The sequence below is a fragment of the Triplophysa rosa genome, linkage group LG3 (assembly GCF_024868665.1).
Source record: "Triplophysa rosa linkage group LG3, Trosa_1v2, whole genome shotgun sequence".
Lineage (NCBI taxonomy): Eukaryota > Metazoa > Chordata > Actinopteri > Cypriniformes > Nemacheilidae > Triplophysa > Triplophysa rosa.
Window position 1 is genome coordinate 9,777,485 of NC_079892.1, and position 20,659 is coordinate 9,798,143.

Genomic DNA, 20,659 nt, shown 5'->3' on the forward strand with positions numbered 1-20,659 from the left:
AAATGCATGCAGAATATCCTCTTACTGAAAATCCACTGTCAACTATCAATAAATCCTCACTAGATTAGAGTCACAACATATCAAGTACTTTAAAGGCCGAACATACCAAGATGTTACCCGCTTCCCTTTTATCATAAAAAAACAATGTTTTTGATAAGATTTTGCTATATATACACTCACATGTAACACAAATTGGAGTCACTACAATGTTCAGTGAAGTGCAAGGTAAGAAATGTAATTTTAACGTCACTTTAACTTTATTTTTTATGTTTGCAATATCAGAGTAAATTATTGGATAAATATTTGTGATTTTTTTTATTTATTTTAACCTTAAAATGACTTTAGTTTTTAAATACCTAAAAGGTTTCTCAACATAAGTTAAATGATGAATGACATCATTAAAATCTTAAGTGATTTCTGGTCCACATCAGACTCTTTTCATTTATCACTTTAAAAAAAGATTATAATTGATAACACTTCCATATTTCACAGATAATCCTCAAGTTTAACACGTATCCGAAGGCTGCAACAATGTTTTCCATTCAGTCTGGCTCACCGGTCCATCTAACTACCCTGATCTCACTTTTGGGCTTCCTCGACATTGCTTTATCTCTACCGCCAACCCAACCTCCGATCTTTAAGGACACGCCCTACTCCGTTATCTGGAACGCCCCTACTGAAGTATGCAAGAGACTTGAGATCAGTTTGGACACCTCAGCGTTCCAAGCAGTGACCACGCCGTCCAGTGTTCCTGACCAATTTCTGTTCCTCTTCTACTCCCAGCGGCTCGGCCTGTACCCTTACGTAAACCCCGACACCAAAGAAGAGTTCAACGGCGGTATTCCTCAGAAAGGCAACCTGGCCGCCAGCCTGTTAAAAGCACTTGATGATGTCACAAAGTACATCCCTGAGTCCTCCCCGGGTTTGGCTGTGATTGACTGGGAAGAGTGGCGCCCCCTATGGGCTAGAAATTGGGATTCGAAAGAGATCTACAGAAAGCTTTCTATTCAGTATGTTCAGGAAACCAACCCATCTCTGTCTTCCAGTGAGGCTTTAGCTTTGGCAAAACAGCAGTTTCAAGCGGCTGCCAGAGCTTATATAGAAAGCACAGTGAAACTTGGGATTAAAATGCGGCCAGAATATCTCTGGGGCTACTATTTGTTTCCTGACTCTTACAATTATGGATGGGACCAGCCGGGTTATACTGGGGAGTGTCCTGAGCAAGAACAAACCTTGAATGATGAGCTGCTTTGGTTATGGAACGCAAGTACGGCGTTGTTTCCCTCGGCGTACCTGCCGCTAGCCCTGCGAAACAACCGAAATGCAGCTCACTTTGTTCGTGGACGGGTTCAAGAGGCCGTCCGGGTATCTGCTCTGCCAAAGCACCTTTACACATCTCCTATTTATGTTTATTTACGTCCTCTGTTTCGGGATCAGTCGGAAATATACCTGAGTGAGGTGAGGTTTCCGTCACAATAACCTGCTATACTTGAGTATTTTTACTCTCAGGTATTAATGTGCTTTATCAGTGTTTTTACTTTGGAAAATTTTTGCTTTCTTTTACTACATTATAAAGCATATATTATACTTTTTACTCCACTACAATTGATAAATACAGTGTAGGCCTAGATTTTTTTACCTTTAATACTTAAGTACATTAAAAAGTACTTTACTTAATTACTTTGTCAAGTATTTTACTTAATTTTACTTGAGTAAAAGTAGGTTAAAAAAGTGTTTTATCAAATGTAGTGGAGTAAAAAGTATGTTATATGTATATAAGAATATGATGAGTTTGGTTCCAAAATGAGATAACTCTGTTTTTAACATTAAATATTTTTATTGTGCATTCCAATTAATATCAGTCAAACTGCAGTTGGTTTGCTTTAATTGAAGCCAAAATAATTTTTAAAATACAGCTAAATAACACAATAAAACACAATTAAAACATGTTAACATTATAAAAAACATGATTTTTGAGTTCTCATTTTGGAACCAAACTCTTCATATGATGCTTCATAAACTATATAAATTCAAATTTTCCAAGGTAAAAACATTATGAAGTGTATGTATGTTTGAAAATGTACTTGAGAATAAAAGTACTCTAATATTTGAAAGTAAAATCCTATAACAATTCAAAAAGCATTACCCTTGCAAAATGTGGCTAGAAATCCAAGGAAAAAATATTAGCCTGATCTCACCTGAATTTGTAACTATTTTTGAGAGGTGGGTAGTTTGAATGAATTCGTACAATGTGTACAAGAACGTGAGATTAGGAGAAAAGAGCAACACTGAAGCCCCACCCCTAAATTTAACTGTTAATGGTGCAAAAGCAAATCAAACAAAATGAGGTTGTTAATACAAAGTGGCCAACGTGTAAATTAGTGAGATTGTGTTGTTCATTATTAACACATTGTTTGTGGTTATGCTGTTTAACACATTGTGAGTGTGTTGTTTTTGTGTTAAATAAATGGGACAGCACAGGTTGTGTTAAAAGTAACAAAAAATGTTTTTCCAGAAATAACACAGATTTGTCTAGTTAAGGACAACTCATATTCGGTGTTGTCACAGAAGTAAGACATATTGTGTTGTTATTAACACAACTGTGTTTAGAGTATATACAATCTCTATATAGAAGAAATGTATATTAAATATCTATTTTATATATATATTTATTGAAATATTGAAATATAGATGTCTATAAAAACAATAAAAGCCCTATGAAAAATTTCTAGAGTTTGTTTTTTGCATTGTTTTAGATGGATCTGGTCAATACTATTGGCGAGAGTGCAGTTCTGGGGGCCTCGGGGGCTGTTCTGTGGGGTGCCAGTGCAGATTACAACGACAAGGTAGTGTCACCATTAAAGTTAAAAAAAATTATTTAGTTAATCATTTATTTTCTTTTATTTAATCCTCTATTCCAACACTCAAGCATTATCAGTACTGAATAAAAACATAATTGTATGGGCAGTTAATTTACAACTCTTTCTACTAAAACCAGTTTTAAGTTTCTTTCTGCTAAAGCAAGTTTTTAAACAAACAAGACGAACAAAGTCAGCTTTCATGTTAGGCGTACAAATTCACTTTCTGTTCGAGCAAAGTATCTGCAAGGTCATCGTGTATTGTACGCTTAAGAATGCCACATTTCCCACAACGTTTCTTTCTCATTCATACAGGAATCGTGTGAAGCGCTGGCTGCCTATCTGCCGTCCACTCTTAACCCTTATATAACTAATGTGACCGCAGCGGCTAAACTCTGCAGTAGTATGCTGTGTCAGAACAACGGCCGCTGTGTGCGCAAGAACCCTCAAACAAACACCTACCTGCACCTAAACCCAAACCATTTCAACATCCTTAAGGTTCGTGGAAAATACCTGGCCGTAGGTACGCCTTCCCTTAGTGACATCACCAACTTTGTGGACAGCTTCATCTGTCAATGTTACGCGGGTCAGAAATGCTCAGCTAAAATACCAGAGTCCCTTCCCACAACTCCACTGGTTGTTGCTGTGTGACTTCATATCTGTTTTGATATTTGAATCATGTGTTGTATGCACATTAAATAAACAAATAATGCTCTTTAAAAGTCCTTTATTTGTAGTTGTGTTATAACACAAGATTATATGAGATTTGTATTACTAAACACCACTGATATATAAACATGTATACACGGACACCTGTGTGTATATACAATATGCATATATAGTTTGTTTGTAAAATGTACACTGAAGTATAAAATGCAATCTTTGCGAGAACATTTGCTTTTTTTTATTGAGAGAGTAAATAGGCAACTGAGACATGTAAAGTGGCATACGTCATCGAGCATTGCTATTTAAGGTTTTATCTTAGAAAAGCAACCGTTACATTTCATGGCAAGAATGAAACTACAATGATTACATTTAGGAGAAGTAAATGTGTCAATGTAATTGTATAATCAAACATCAACTTGTGACTGACATTTGGATTGTACTTGGAAAAACACACGACATTTCCCGCCGGTCAAGTGCGTCCTGAAGTCCACACAGCACCTTTCTCTTCTTTCGTCATAACTTTTCATGTTAAGGTAAGGGATGTTTTGACATTTTAAAGTTATTTTATTGAAATATGTAGCATTTTGTTTCAGTATTGCATGTGATTAAGGATTTTCTAAATTGTTTCGTTGATAAAGCTGTCAAATTCGCAAAAATATCTGGGGTTTCCTCAGTGGTAATGGTTTAATGATGAAATAACGCTAAAATGGACTCTCCACTTTCCAGACAAATCAAACTAGGCTCAATACCTATTTTTACAGTAACGTTTTTGTCTTTTAATTGTTGTTTTAATTCTTATGTGAAGGTCTTCCCAACAAAATCAGCGTTTAAATGAAGTATGCAGTAATATAAAATATGTCTAATGTCAGTATAGACATTGGGAATAACCCCAGAAGGAGTAAATTATGTTTATTTTTAATCACGTTATTAGTGATGTAACTAGTAAATTTACTCTTAGAATGTTAGTTTACTCTTCACATGTTTTAGTGTACAGAAATGCAAGATTTGAATGTTACATACTATTAAAAAAAAACGGATTACAAATGAATACAGAGTACCTGTAGATATTTGAGTACATGTAACACAACAAAAGCAAATAATTTTGAATACATTTGTGTAGTTGGGTTTATGCATAATCTGTAATAAAAAAATCTGTTTTGAGAATCAGTGTTTGTGTTTAATATTGTTTGATTGTGTTTATTGACTATTTTGAATAAAAAAATGTTGTGGTGTAAATATAGTTACATTCTGGGATAATTCTGGCTTTCTATCAGCCACATGTGGCCCACACAAGGGCTGTCAGTCCTATACTGAACTCAGCCAAACAAGAATGGCATATAAGGTCCACATCATTCTTTATTATATGGCTCACTGTTGGTAGAATTATGGCACAGATCTGGTTGAGTTGTGGCTGAGAAGATGGGAACGCTTTCTTAAGTGGGCCACAGGTCAGCGGATTATTTGGGCCAGATCTGCACCAAAGGAAATTTGCTGACTGTGTAGTTACTGCTTCTTTATCACTTTCACCTGCTCTTTGTTTTGACTGATTTTACTAGAAGACTAGATCCTCTATGAACCCAGCGCTGCACATATTGACTTTCCACAACATTTGCGCGCTTATCTCCGATGAAACACCTTTAGGATTAACAGTGTCAAAGTGACGTAAAAAGTGTCATTTTAATTCATCCCGAACCTGACGTGACATGATTGCTTTATTCAATAAACAAAATGGCTTAGGTAGGACAGTCACTGAAATTCACTCAGGGCAACAAGAGTTTTATAAATGAGCCCAATGTGAAGACTATATGACAGACAGAGGCCCTTCATCACAGAGCCTGGGACATTATGCAGTTAATAGAAAAGTGTGTCTCACCTACCTGCAGTCTTGTGGGTTTCATTGTTTCCATGACTGCAGCCACCTCTGTTGTCAAGGTGTAGTCAGGAAGACTGCAAGTAACAGCAATTAAACACTTTAAATACAGTATCTTTAAATTCCACAACCAACTCATAAAGAGAAAAATATTTGTCTGGTGATGTGATGATCTCAACACGGCAGCCACGTGTTTTACATGAATTATAAAGCAGATTTTTCTCAGATTTACTATTCATTTGCACATTCAAAGCTTTACTAACCTCAATAAAACAACACACATACATCAATAAACAATAGTCTGCAAACACAACTGCTTATTAATACACTTGTGAAAACAAGATAACAAGACTAATTAACATCAACCAATCACAAGACTTCACGACTAATTATTCAATGACTACAAGACTACCCAAAACACAAAAAGGGATAAATATTAAGACACAGCAGAGCTACAACATAACCTAAAAATAAATTACAAACTATATCTTAAAATTGTGATCACGTGGTTTTATCATTCATTTGTGAGTGACATTAACATGTGTTGAATACTTGTCTTTGACTCTAGATGGCACTAAAACGCTCCGTGTTAATGCACTGCAGCTTTACCTCTCAGAATATTGCTCTGTATGTCTTTAATCAATCCTGAAATTCTTTATTTTTATCTGAGCTCAGTCAAACACAAAAGGTTTTAAACACCACATTACCATTAAAATTTCAGCTTCATATAACATTCCTCAGATTAATACTGTCACTGGGTATCTAGTGAGCAGTTCTCATAAAAAAATATATGTCCCCTTGAAAATTAGACATTTCTTCTCAAGGATTATGCTAAGTGAAACTGTAACATTAACATCATCTCCAACAAAAGAGCCTGCAGTGACCGCCTGTGACAGGCATAGTGTTCTGCCTTCGGAGGGTGGGGGCTTTCTTGCTACTACTGGGTGACATGACGCAAATGTCCCTGGACAGACAAAAGCCAGCTTTTACTATTGAGTAACCCAACAGAGACTGCAGCAGTGACTCTATAAAATACAGGGAAAACCGTCTGAAACATGCAACTACAAGGAACGGATGAGAAAATGCCAGTCAGCTGTTTTGACATTTTTTCAACAGTATATTTAAGTGATGTGATGTGACGTGTAGCCAAGTATGGTGTTCCATACTCGGAATTTGTGCTCTGCGTTTAACCCATCCAAGTGTACACACACACACAGCAGTGAGTAACACACACACGCAATAGGCTATATTAAATATGACTTGGTTAACATGAACCTTCCCTGCAAAGTGAGTGAACATAATTTATGAACACCAGTAACCAGTCAATTTGGCAATTAATTTGACTGCAATAGCCGACTCGGTTGATTTTTATCTGCGTCTGTGGGTGTTAATTTCTAAACCCTGAATGCAAGATAATAACTCAAAACATTTTAAAGGGTTCTACGGACCCCCTGCAATTACGCCACGGACCACTAGGGGTCCGCGTACCCCGGTTGAGAAACACTGGTTTAGAAACCATGTGGCACTCTTCCGCAGGCAGGGGATGGGCGGGGCTGTGTGTACCGACCCGAACACAAAACTTACAGAGAGGCTGCTCAGGTAGCACTATCAACGGCAATGGAATTTGTCCAGTTAAGAGTTGTTCTACCACTGAAATAATTTTAGAGACATTATTTTAAGGTAGAAAAACTACAAAGTGTTGCTTTAAGAGCAGGGATTTTGAGAAAAATAAGATTTTAAAGCTCACAGAGACATCTTCTGTGTGTGATGTCTGAAAATACAGGCTGCCCCAGGTTGAAACATGAAATGTTATTGCTCATGACTTCTCTTTACAGCGACGTAGTGACACAGATTCACAACTCTGTCCTTCAAGCCATCTGTCAAGCTCATCCCGATTGTAACCACTAAACATCTGTGAATTCCTACATTACTATGTGTGTGTTCTGCTACACTGAGACTGAATATCTTGTAGGTACAGTATAATCTTTAATATGTAGCCTATGTTTTGGGTGAAGTAGACTAAAAATGCGTACAGTAACAATTCGGTTGCTTTTGAATAGTGTAAACTTCTTATTCCTTCAAAACGAAAAAAATCAATTTTAGAGGTTTGTGTGCCCCCATCCAGGGGTGTGTGGATTGATGTAGAAAACATGTATCAACTGATTTGCTTTTACAATACATTCCTTCCAGAACTTCACGATCAATGTGATCTTGGTTTACGTCCATATTCAGACTTAAAAATCGAGGTGATCATGTTGTCACCACTGCTGGATCTTTCCCATATTAGAGAAGCCCCATCTCTGTTTTTCAACTGATCTTAAAACGCAGTTATTTTCTCTGCATTTTAATTTCATTTTATCGTTTAAATTCCTTAATTAATGTTTATTGTTATTGTCTCTGCATCTTAATTGATTTATTGTATGTTTATTCTATGTTGTAGATTTTGGTTGATCTGTTGTATTTTTTACAATTCTTTTATTCTTCTCACATCATTTGAGTCTGGATAGGTGGCCTGATTGTTTATATTGTATGTCTGCTGTTTGTTTTTATTCATTGCATGACACTTTGGTTGGCTTTGGTGATCTTTTAAATGTGCTATACTGTATATAAAGAAATATTAAATGATTAATTAAATGATCCATACAAATTTTAAATATATAAATGTAATGTGTTAAAATGTTAATAAATATGTGAAATAAGTCTAAATGGTTCCAAATACACGTATGTGGTTAATATCTGTGTGGCTTTTAATAATAAATGTTGTTAATGAAAAGTATTTCTAAAGGGGCAATGTTGAGATTTTAGCGGCATCTAGTGGTGGTTTTGCGAATTGCAACCAACGGCTCACTCCACCCCTCCCTTTCGAAACACTACGGTGGCTGACACAGAACTAAGACGTCGTCATGTTTTCGCTTCTTTGCCGAAGGAGATAACGTATTTACGACATGCACTCTGTAGAGCAGTTTGTCCGTTTAGGGCTACTATAGAAACAACATGACCAATTCCATGTAAGGGGACCCGCGGTGTATGTAGATAGAAATAGCTCATTCTAAGGTAATAAAAACATAACACTTCATTATGTAATGTCCTTATACACCTCTGAAGACACAGTATGTATATTATATTGGATTTCTGTCCATTGACAGGCCTACTCCAAAAAATTACACATTGTGCCTTTAAGTAAAACAATTAAATCAATGTTATTTAACAATAATTATACAGGCGTCACTAGGTTGGTTGAAAGTCTGAATTGAGGGGGTCCCTACTGTTATTTCTGTTATTTAGACACAAAGTGCATCATAGGTGAGCCCCCTCATAGGTGTCTTTGATCTCCATTGACTGCGGGGACAAAAAACACTGTACCAAAAGAAGATACAAATTCAGTTCCATTAAAGGTCTGTTATCTCGCTGTAATAACGATAGGGTCACTATTACAACTATGATGTATTTACTCATGTAAAAACATAAATAATGGGTGCTGTGCACTAAACAGTGAAGACATTGAAGTACATTTGGAAATTTAATCCAATTTTAGGAGCATACATCTTAATAAAAAAATGAACAATTTTGGACGGTTTCCTGTAATTTCCTCTCTGATTCATCAAATGATCTTTAGTAAAGCTTTATCATATTTCTGGAGCTTGTGCTTTGTCACTTGCAACCAGCAAGCAAGCTCTGCCCCATGAGCGCTGACATATAAATGAATGAAGACACATGAACAGTGTTATGCCCTTTAGTTGTGTGATTCATATGCCCGCCAACTAACGTCTGAGGACTTCAGACTAAAACGCACACACTTACTGTAGGTTGACCTATTTTGGGGACGTTCCATTCTGATGTTCTCGGTTCCCTCACCATTTGAATTTTTTTCTCAAATCACAATGAATGTTTTTTCTGTTACTCGTAACATTATTTTTTATTATTTTAGAAGAATCACCATCTTTAGAGGCTATGTCCACATATCACAAATAAGTAAATAAAGAAACAAAAATGTAATATTCATACTAGCAACATAAAAACCAACACCGAGGAATGTTAAATAGGACCTAAATCTTATTTGCCCTGGATGACACTGATATTGTGATTTCTTTGATTTATAGCGAAGGTCGCACGGGGCATCTGAGGACTAATAGCCTGTCAATGTTCCCATAGATCAACTCATTCAGCTCTTTGTGACCCTCTCAAAATGTTTTTAATCATGGGGTGATCCAGGGGGGCTTGTCGGCCCCAGCCAGCGGCTACTGGACTGAACTCGGTGACTCAGATCTCATTCCACAACTAAAATCTTCACCCGCAACCTTATGAGCCATCAAACAGCAGACAAAAATTCTAACATGGCTTCAGTATTACTGTTTGACAACAGCCCACTGAGCATGTTTATCCAAATACTTCATAATAACACAAACAGCATAACTGACTACTTCGGTTTAGGGCAACATTAAGATGAAGAAAAGGTCTGGTTTGCCTCTGTACGAACACATAATTCAACTCTATTGTGCATGAGAAGAGATCGGTTCGAGGCTCAGGAATGAAATCTCATTAGTTACTCAATCCACCGATCAGCCATGGGCCAAGAAATAATGCATTTCCATTCCTTTACACTAATGGGCAATATCAAACATCCATCAAAGCTTTTCTCTCTGCTTTTTTGTCGGCCTCATGTGACTAACCATCAATGGAGTAGAAGGAGGTTAATTTCTCCAGGATCTTCCACAGGAGTAAAAGGAGTTGAAGAATATTCACAGTGGAGTCTTTGTGCGTTCATTGTTTGGCTTGTTAAAGTACACCAGGAGGTAATACATTTGTAGTCAAATGTTCTGGTTCATTCTAAGTATGAATGTGAATATTGTTCTTTTCATTGCAAATTAAATTATCTAAGCGAAATGTATAATGAAAAAATGTACATTTTTAAAATGTTCGGTATAAGAGTGTCCTATTATATTTTGACAATATACCATGAAATTTCAAAACCACGATTATTGATATTGTGTAAATTCTACACATATTTTAACATCGTAAACATGACTTTGGAGCTGTGTCCACCGAGGCGCATTTACGTGGCTGAAAACGGCAGGAGTTTGGCCGAAAATGCCCGCTGCAAGCGTTGCGTTCTGCCCAAAGTTGAGCATTTTTCAACTCTGGGAGCCTGGTCGAACGCCGGCGCTGATCGTGGGAAAAACGCATAGCACCAGCGCTGAGCACGGAAAAAAACGAAAAACTGATGGCTTTTTTTAAAAGCGTGGCGTTTCCGTTGAAAACAATTGAAAAAACACGTCGGCCGCAGGCGTAAACGCCTCGGTGGACACAGCCCCTTAAGAGTCACAATGGTTACAAACTCTCTCTCTCAACCTCCATACACTTTTGAGCGTGACTTATTGACCAAATAACAGACAAAACACACAAAATAAACAAAACTAAAGACGAATTTTACAGATGACGATTTATTTCTTTAAAAAATATTCGTAAATAAATATTGCGATAATATCGTTATCCTGAATTCTTTAGGCCGCGGAATTCTAGATCGTGTTTTTTCAAATTTTCAATTTGATTTCGAATTTTCAAAAATTTGCATGCTCATTTGCTTTAACAACATACACACCTGCAAAACCTACTGTAATGAAACATCATGATACCTAATGAAAACGTTCTAGTCTTTATAGCTCTTTGTGATCTCTTGTGATGTTAAGTATGAGCAATATTTGAAGAGTTTGGTTCCAAAATGAGATAACTCTGTTTTTGTTTTGTTTTTCAAAAATCATGTTTTTTATTATGGTATCATGTTTTTATTGTGTTTTACTGTGTTAGTTAGCTGTACAAAACAAACCAACTGTTTGATTGATATTAATTGGAATGCACAATAAAAAATAAAAATATTTAATGTTAAAAACATTATACAACTAGTCGATCAGCAGTGTTCAGATTGTTTTCTGCCTAATCAAAGAATACATATAATCACAATAAATCTGGTCAACAAGAGCAAACCGATTTAATGGGTTTTAGGGACCCAAAAACCTCAGTATCTCTTGCGGCCCTGTTGTTTGTAACCACCGAATTGCAGTCCAACAACACTCATTTGGCTTTCCCCCACATGCCATAAAAAGTCCACACAGGGTGGCGATTGTTTCCTTTCCACCCCAAATGTCACAATGACGCAAACAGTTCTCTGTTAAAATAAAAAAATGTTTATTTGCGAAAATGTATGTCAGATTGTGTTTTGATACATTGGACACAAAAAGCATCAGTTTAGTGCCTTGAGAACACTAGCCATACAGAGGGGTTACAGGGAAGTGTACAGAAAAAAAGGAAATGGAAACAGTGCGAGCAAAAATGAAAAGAGAATAAAGACGTCTGTATTTGCAGTATTTAGGGACCATTGCTATACTTGACGGTAATAATGTTTTTTTTAGGGTGTGGCTCCTCCACCAATGAGTATAGGCTACACATTTACATTTACTACAGACTTACATTTAGCAGTTTTTACATACTGTACACTTTTATCTTAGAGGATTTACAAATGAACAACATAAGATATTTCTTATACATGAGCACACACACTATATAATAATTTTACTTTCCCCATTTGTAGAGAGAGAGAAAGAGCGATGGAGAAAGGAACAGGCTATAAAGGAACAATGTAGAGATTGTTTACACTTACATTAGCAATCACACCGAATGCTGATGCTCCTCCTCCTCCGCCACTATATAATCCTGTCAGATTTACCACAAATATATGTATATTAGCTTTAAACAGCACCACAGCATTTATTGTTCACTGATTTATTTGAGATAAAAGGCTTGTTTATCTCTTTTAGGCTTGGCCGTCGTTGTGTGAAGCCACCTGTTCCTTTCTCATTTCCCATTTTGTACAAATTATACGATGGGTTCATGGAAGGAGCAAAAAGTAGCCTACACCGGAGCCAATGGTACAGCTAAAATATTAGCCCATTGAATCTTATCAATATTAATAGAGTTATAATGAAAGCATTTGTAACTCATAAAATTGCTCTGCCAAGATGAGATAAAAGGAATCAAATCATTAATGGGACGTTCATTACTGAGTGATGAGCAGAGGTCATTTCTGGTGTATAATCCCACAGGTTTGGAACCCAATTATTTTTTTACGGTTATCAGGTCAATGCTGAGCAATGGATGAAAGAAAAAGTGGAAAATTACCAGTTTTACAACATGGGTCAAAGACGAAAAAGGGTTTAAGCATAAATACAATAAGTGTAATACTGCTTTTAATTGTTGTTGTTAAAAAAAACTTTTAACAACTTTTGTAATTTTACATTTTTTTAATTTGCCACTATCCTAGGTTTTGCCCATTTGTCAATAAGAATGTTTACTCATTTAAAGCACAATAAAATGTAATACGCTCCCTTATTCTTTGATATATTTTAATATGTACAAGTCAGAATAAGCATTTTGTTTGAATTTGTACATAAATATTGTGTTACACTGAATGACAATGTAACATTATTTCAACCAAATTTTGACATTTTATTCTCCAAAAACCATAAAGTAGGCATTTTACTTACATTTAATGTGCTTTCTATGGACATAAAATCTATCTTGTAAATTTCTTTTGATGGGGACATCTTAACGTATTTGACCCACATAGCAAATGATAAACAATCTGAAATTCCAACACAATCTATAGCTTTTTATTATTTTATTATTCTATTCTATATTAACTATTTTATTTTACAAGATTAATTCATAAGTACAGCTCTTGCCCCAGTGACGTAAGGTTTAGGTGTAGGGCTGTATTATTGCTTTTTTCCAGCAATCGTTAGAAAAAGTTTCTAAAGTCTTACATTTTTAAACAATTCATATCGTACAAATTCATATGAAATAGCCACTTAGTAAAATGGTCCTGTTTTCCCGTGTAATCCAAGTTCTCAAAAATTTAGATTTAAGTCCAATTTAAGGCGAGATGTACAGTATATAGACCACTTTGCAAGATGTAAACACTTCCGGTTTTAGTTTTTTAGTTTATTCATTTTCTTTTTAACTCTAACATAATTGTTACAGATAACAACAGATAATCCCCCATTTACTCCCATAGTAGGGAAAATAAATAATATGGGAGTCATTGGGGGATGCGATTTGTTTAGTTACTGACATTCTTCCAAATATCTTCCTTTGTGTTTAGCGGAACAAAGAAATTTATACAGGTTTGGAACAATCTGAGAATGAGTAAATGATGTCCGAATTTTCATTTTTTGGTGAACTTTGTGAAGTTTCTCTACAACATGTAATAATTTAGCAGGACCAAAAATCCCAGCGACCCCCTTCATAGGGATGGTCGAGGGGGCGAACAGCACACAGTACATACAGTGTGTGTGTGTGTGTGACAAAGACGAGATGTGCTCACACATGGGGAAGACTTCACAGGAACTCATTAACGCATTCAAGCATCCATCGCAGGCAATGACCTAGAAATGAGGAACAATTCCACAAAGGGAAAAACAAGACAACAAAGACCTTCTTTTCTACGGATGGCATCCACTCAATCAGATGGATCAAATGAGAAAAGACACTGAAGAACAACAGTTTTGGAAATATCTCAGCCCATACTCCTAAAACTGTGTCCTCTGAGCATAACCATCATGTGAAAAAACAGTGCAGATATTAACGCAAGGTAAGATTACAAATGCTTCAGTGAATCTTGCTCAGGGCATAATAAATAAGGACATGCGTAATGAGATGCCCAGGCAAGCGAATGAGTTATAAAGGACGATGGAAGACAAAAAAACAATCAAAACCAAACAAGGTGCAATGGATGAAGTCTTTGCAGGACTCAACAATGTCTGAACTGAACTGTCTGGTTCGCATTGTGGTGTGGCACGAAGTGCTCATCACTCATGAAATATTAATATGACACATGGACGTTCAAAAGAGTTACTGTTCATTGGTGCTTATGAATCATTTATTAGAAAGAAGTGTGGGTCTGAATGATGTCATCGACTTAAATATGCATGAGAATGTCATTCGTGAACAGCCTTCAAGCCGCCTTAAAATAAGGAATGTTGGGATAGAAAAGGGCCCTTCCCAAACCACTGCTATAAAATGAGCAGCACGCTATTCCCTAGATTATCATTATATGCTCTAACGTTAAGATATTTTTAATTATGTTTATTATAAGGGGGAGTCCCAATAATTTTGGCAATAGTGTATTTAATCTGAGAAAAAGTTAAATTTCTACTGTAAGGCTGTGGTATATAAACCTCCAGACCCGTAACCAATCTCCAGCTGCACTGTTGGTCAAAACAGGCGTCCTACATCATTCTCTAGACTCTCAAGCCATTTTGCATTTCAGCGTGTGACCTCATGAGGCCCACGGCATTATGAATGCCTAACGTTGAACTGGCCACAGCCTTCAACAATACCCTCTGTGTGCTAGAAAAGCACTGTATTGATGATTTGCAAGCCTGATAACAAACACCTTCCCCAAGATAGAGCATTCCTTAGGTACGGTTTATAAAGATCTCTAGAACAAATCCACAAAACAGAATCACACAATAGCCGGGTTTCCATCCAAACGTAATGCAAATCTTTGCAAAGTTCGCAATAACGGGAGGAAAGACTAATGTGAAATTGCTGCGTTTCCATCAAGTTCCTCGAACGGATCCCAGTGGTATAGAGGGTATGGACGTGTGAGCCTGAGCGTGCCCTCCTGGGTGGCAAAATGACTGCTTACAATATCAGGAAACGCAATTCCGCGCAACATTTCAGTGTCCAGGAACACCCGATTCCTTTGTAAGTCGTAGAGACGTCGTAAGGATCACCGTCGAGTCCAGCTGCTTGTAATTTCTTTGTTTCTCCTATTCTCCTCAGCTATTTTGATGCGTGTTTTACCACTCAGGGGAACGTGTCCTGGCGCTCAAGGGGGGCGTGTCCCGGCCCGTTCACGTGGGAAAGTGACGTCAATGCATGCCCTCTATTGGTAACCTAGTAACGAACAGTAAATAAAAAAGATCTGGAAACCATAAAGACACAATCAACGGTAACAGCCGCTTCGTCTCATGGCTTTAATGTTCGCTAAGTCAGATTTTATTCGGCAAATTCTTTTCCATCTCCCATGTTTCGCATCAACTTTTTTTCGCAAAAAAGAAAAACCACCTCAAGCGAGCGTAAAACATTTTTTGCAAATTAATGTCTGATGCGAAACTCCAAAACACGCTTAAAACCAGTGTGATCAAAACACAATCTTCTGTTTCAGTGAATGATACATTTATCAAGATGTTTCATTACTACCCAGATATCTTGAAGAAATTCTCGTAAGCCGGTACGACCTTTCAGCTTCTTTTATTAAAAAGTGATATCTTGGCTAAAACAACATCTGCTCCTCCGAATTGAAGAGCATCGTACAATTTCTGCTAGCAAATACAGAGTGAATTCAATACTTACATAGCAAGGGACCTAGGCTTGACTTTTAACCGATTCACAAGAATCGCCAATGTCCACAAAAAACAAACCCTACAAACCGCTAGTTCTATATATTACTTTCTGCAAGTCTTAAAGACAGAACATAAATACAAAAACAGAAACGATCCGATAAAAATAAAACAAACTCTAGGGGTAAGAAAACTGTGCAAAAATAACAGTTGCATGTGAATTAATTCATAATCCTTCAATACTTCTATAAACGTTCACCAAACTATACATGATACTCACGTTTTCTGTCGTAAACAGCAATAGGTATTTGAATCTCTAAGATCATCTGTCCTTTAATAATTTTTCTGTATCCATATTTTCAAGGTTTGTGGGTATCTCCCCCCAAAACAAAGCCTAACATAATACAGTGTAAAAACAAGAACTGCACATCTTAAAACTGTGTAAAATAACTTCTCTCAAGTGGTTTATTCAGTACGAAGCCCTTTGTAATGTACCCGCACCTCACAGGTAGGGGTTCAACCTCAACAGTGTGTTCCCACTGTCGCTAAGGTAGATGGCTCCGTACGGACGGTGCTGTACGGCGAAAGCTCAAGTTCGGTGGTGCCATCCTGGACATTTTCATCGCTGGTGGCGTCGGAGGACTTCATCGGCCCGCATTCCTCCAAACAACAACAGCAGCAGTCCAAAAAAGCCTTACCGAAAGGCCGACAAAGCACCAAAAGGAGCACGGGCGTAAACGCGGATTTGCAGAAGAGCATCACCTGACTCACCAGATGCAGGATGTCCAGCGTGCGACGCGGCACGCTCGTGGCCATGTACACCGAAACAATGTTGCTGATGTTCTCCGGAATAACGCAGAAACCGTACACGATTGCCAAAGCCACCACCGTACAATTCATCTGGCTCTCCAACTGGATCTGCTTGCGGTTGCCACGGACGCTGGCACGCTCGGCTTTGGAGATCTTGCGAGCGCTCGCCACCGAACTGATGATGGTGAAGACGGTGGGCAGGCAGAAGTAGCAGCCGAAGTACCACCAGAGACGGGCGCTGTTGTAGGTGAGGCCGAGCACGTAAAGAGTGTCCGGGAGGGACGTGGAGATCCGGACCACGCAGTGCTCGCATGGCGTCACCTCCGGAGGCTCGCGTTCTTCTCTAACCAGCTGCCGGATGAGGAGCTCGGGCAGGGCCAGGAGCAGAGCGCCGAGCCAGATCACAGTCAGTTTGGCCGTAGTGGAAGTGCAGTTCTCGATCATCTCGTAGTACATCTGGACGTTGCTCGCAGCACGGAAACGGTCAATGCACAACGCGCACAATGTAAATGTTGTGACTCCAACAGAAGCCACCTGGGAGGCAAAGGGACGAAGATGTTTATTACAAAAGAAGTGTTCTAAATAATACAAATCAAGCAGAAAAGTACACAGGGAGTACTTTCTGCAATACAAACAGGAAACGTTGATGTTCAAATAAACAGATTTTAATATGCGGTTAGTTCGAAGAAGAAAAAATAACAATCCATCATTTACTCACCCTCACGTCATTGCAAACCTTTATGAATGTTTTTTGAAGAATGTTGGTAACCAAGAAACATTGGCTTCCATTGACTTCCACTGTATGGACACAAAACCACCGAGACATTTCTCAAAATATCTTATTTTGTGTTCCACAGATGAAAGAGTCATATGCAGGTTTCAAACAACATGAGGGTGAATCAATGATAACATTTTTATTTTTAGGTGAACTATCCCTTTAAAGCCTGGTTACCGTAAATTTACAGTAATTTCTTCTTTGAGGAACAAATTGAAAATTCAGCATGTTTTCTCCATGTGGGCCATAGACATCATTGTTTTGTTGAAGTATTGTGATCGGGTTAGCAGGTCATGTTGAATCAAGGGTGTAGACACTGGAGCTCTGTGGTGTGTCAGGAGATTAAAGCCACGATAGTGGCACCAATGGGGACACTTCCTCAGAAACACATGATACAATCTGAATGCTGCCCGAGGGCAACGCCACTACCTCTTTGTGTCTCTGTAGACGAGACACTCCCCCCTCATACTACAGTATATGAGCGAGGAAGACAAAACACACGTCTATCCTGAGTGACCTACACGCATTACATGAATTATGGGAAAACTTGCTGTAAAATGCACAAGTTCAAAAACAAACCTGGTATAGACATATCGAACTACATTATGGAACTATGAAAATATACGTTGAACAGCACTATATAGAAATATGGACCAAATTATGTGCATTGTTTGATCATTTACAGTCCTGAAAGATATCGAACATGAAATCTAAACTGATGCCCTACAAGAATATTTGCAGTTTTTGACATTTTGAGGAAATTTTATACCGGCTATGGAACTGATCTTGCGATATTTATTTCTATTTTAATTTCATCTTTCGATATTATATACTGTCATTCCTCTCTGACTTATGTTATTTTTATTTATGTTACTTTTGTGATGAAATTGATAACACAGAAAAATCGCCAGTGTTAAAAAAGGTCAAATTAACACGCACAGTGTATATATAATCCACACTCTCAAAGTGTGAATTATATAAACACTGTGAGTGTTAATTTGACCTTTTTTAACACTGGCGATTTTGCTGTGTAGTAATAGTAAAACAATACTAAAATTGCACATCGCATTGAGTTATTATGTGGATTGTGGTTATATATGTTTGGTTTTGGAAGTTCAATAAAAACATTCATTAAAAGGTAAAAAACATAATTCCGCATCAACCTGAACACATCCAATGGGATTTACCTCAATATAAGGAATAATTTTACAGGAAAACTCCCCAAGCAGCCAATCCTTAGTGAGCTCGTGGAATATCACGAGGGGCAGGCAGAAAAAGAGGTTGACAAAATCCCACAGGGCCAGATTGGCCAGCAGTGAGTTTGAGATGCTCCTCATGTAGTAATTGTGACAAACTATACACATGATCGCAATATTCCCGATAATTCCCACGGTGAAGATGACGACGGATATACACACGACGGCATATGCGCCATACGAGTCACCTGTCACGGGGTAAAAGGGGTTCTTCACACCTGGGGTCCTCGAGCTGGTGTTAAAGGGACCCAATGGAGTATACGGTTCCTCATAGTCTTCCACAGGTGAGACGTCCCACTCGGGGAGGGTTGTGGGATCATCTGGGAAGTTTGTGGGTTGGACCTGCGCTGCAGGCTTCGGGAATGTCTGAAGTTTATCCTTGGACGACTCAGTAACTCGATTCCTGTCTTGTTCATTTCTCGTCTTATTCACCGTCTCTCTTTTCTGTCGGCGATGACCCACTTTGAAGCCACTTTTGTCGCGTACTTGTCTCAGAAACGACTTGGTTTGACTGTATTTGTCCAAAGCGCGAGCGTTTTCGTGTTTCTGTCTCGACGGTCCTCTATTTACAGTGACCGAGTCATTCTCGGTTATTAATTGAATCGTTTTGATCGTTCCAGACAAACCTGGGGATTGTATTTGTTCGTCGTTAAAGTTATCGGAAGTTGCACGTCGTTTCAGGCTGTCAGTCCTGACTTGACGTGATTCTGAAGTCAAATAATCGACGTCTGAATTGACATCGGTCCCGTTAGGAATACGCGTGAAAACCACCGAGACTTCACAACACACCAGCAAACAAAACACGCGCAACAGTTGCATTTTCATCCTGTTTTTCTTGTGAGGATTCCTCGAAATATCCTCATATGTAAAATCCAAGATTGTTACGGAAAACAAATGTCAAGCTTAGTCCTCGTTGGCATATTTTATAGATAGATATCTCTAACGTTAGTTCATTTCATTCATTTAAAAGTGTTTAACAGCAAAAGTGAGTAAATCCAGAATCTGGTCTTCTCCAAGTTTCCCCACAGATGTCCGGTCAAATAACAAGTAAGTAGATTCAAACAAAGCTAGTTTGAGCCCTTGGACCGCGGACACGTTAACAAGATCTTGTCATTGAAGAAAGACCATATGTGAAGGTCATGGAGATCCAGTAAAGTGAAGATGTTTGAGTGTTGTCCATGTCCGCCCGCGCGCTCCTGATGCAGCCCTTCATGTGAAGCTCCGTCAGCACGCGCCGATCGCAAACGTTAAGTACAATACAGAGAGACGAGCGCCGCCTAGCGGACTCAAACACAACTTCATCCTATTTGTAGAGCATCAAACCAACTGTTAGTTTCACTTTTTAGTCAAGACTGCTTGTCAACATGCCACACCTATATCCAAAGAGGTGCCTTAAAGGGACAGTTCGCCCAATAATGAAAATCTGTCATGAATGACTCACTCTCTCTCTCTCTAGTTGTTCCAAATCTGTATAAATGTCTTTGTTTGGTTGAGCACAGAGAAAGATATTTGGACGAATGTTTGTAACCAAACAGTTCTTGGACCCCATTGACTACCATAGTAGGAAAAATTACAATGGTAGTCAAAAGTGACCCAGAACTGTACATTCTTCAAAATATCTTCTTTTGTGTTCAACAGAACACTTAAATTTATAAAGCAATTTCCCCTACTATATGGTAGTCAATGTGGTCCAAGAACTGTTTGGTTACAAGCATTCTTCCAAATATCTTTCTCTGTGTTCATCAGAACAAAGACATTTATACAGATTTGGAACAACTTGAGGGCGAGTAAACGAAGACAGAATTAAAATTTTGGTTATTAAACTATACATTTAAACCAGGGTTCACACACCCGTAGACTTGAATTTCAAAGATCTTCAACGTTTGGTGTTGTAATGGATTACTTAATAACCAATACTGTATAGCTGATTTACTTTTAACAATTATGAAAAAACAATATTACATTTAGGCTCATTTGCATTAAAAACAACAAGTGTACAAGTAACTAGTACAGTGTAACAAATT

At 37.9% G+C, this 20,659-nt stretch overlaps 2 protein-coding genes across 2 annotated transcripts; one reads left to right on the plus strand and one right to left on the minus strand.

Moving 5' to 3' along the window:
* The first annotated feature begins 531 nt into the window (after positions 1-531).
* Positions 532-3,509, plus strand: LOC130552295 (hyaluronidase-5-like). The gene is made up of 3 exons (XM_057330514.1): positions 532-1,458; positions 2,757-2,846; positions 3,174-3,509. The coding sequence occupies exons 1-3, from the start codon at positions 532-534 to the stop codon at positions 3,507-3,509; spliced, it is 1,353 nt and encodes a 450-aa protein (XP_057186497.1).
* Positions 3,510-15,689: 12,180 nt separating this feature from the next.
* gpr37a (G protein-coupled receptor 37a) lies at positions 15,690-20,294 on the minus strand. Its single transcript, XM_057330443.1, has 2 exons — positions 18,567-20,294; positions 15,690-17,138 (listed from the first exon to the last, which is right to left on the minus strand). Exons 1-2 carry the CDS (start codon positions 19,458-19,460, stop codon positions 16,317-16,319), a joined length of 1,716 nt encoding a protein of 571 aa, XP_057186426.1. The 5' UTR covers positions 19,461-20,294; the 3' UTR covers positions 15,690-16,316.
* Positions 20,295-20,659: the final 365 nt, after the last annotated feature.

Coding starts and splice junctions, on each gene's coding strand:
- LOC130552295 (XM_057330514.1), top strand. CDS start 532: ATGTTTTCCATTCAGTCTGGCTCACCGGTCCATCTAACTACCCTGATC. Junction 1,459..2,756: donor CGGAAATATACCTGAGTGAG/GTGAGGTTTCCG, acceptor GCATTGTTTTAG/ATGGATCTGGTCAATACTAT. Junction 2,847..3,173: donor GTGCAGATTACAACGACAAG/GTAGTGTCACCA, acceptor TCATTCATACAG/GAATCGTGTGAAGCGCTGGC.
- gpr37a (XM_057330443.1), bottom strand. CDS start 19,460: ATGAAAATGCAACTGTTGCGCGTGTTTTGTTTGCTGGTGTGTTGTGAA. Junction 17,139..18,566: donor AAATTATTCCTTATATTGAG/GTAAATCCCATT, acceptor TTTGCCTCCCAG/GTGGCTTCTGTTGGAGTCAC.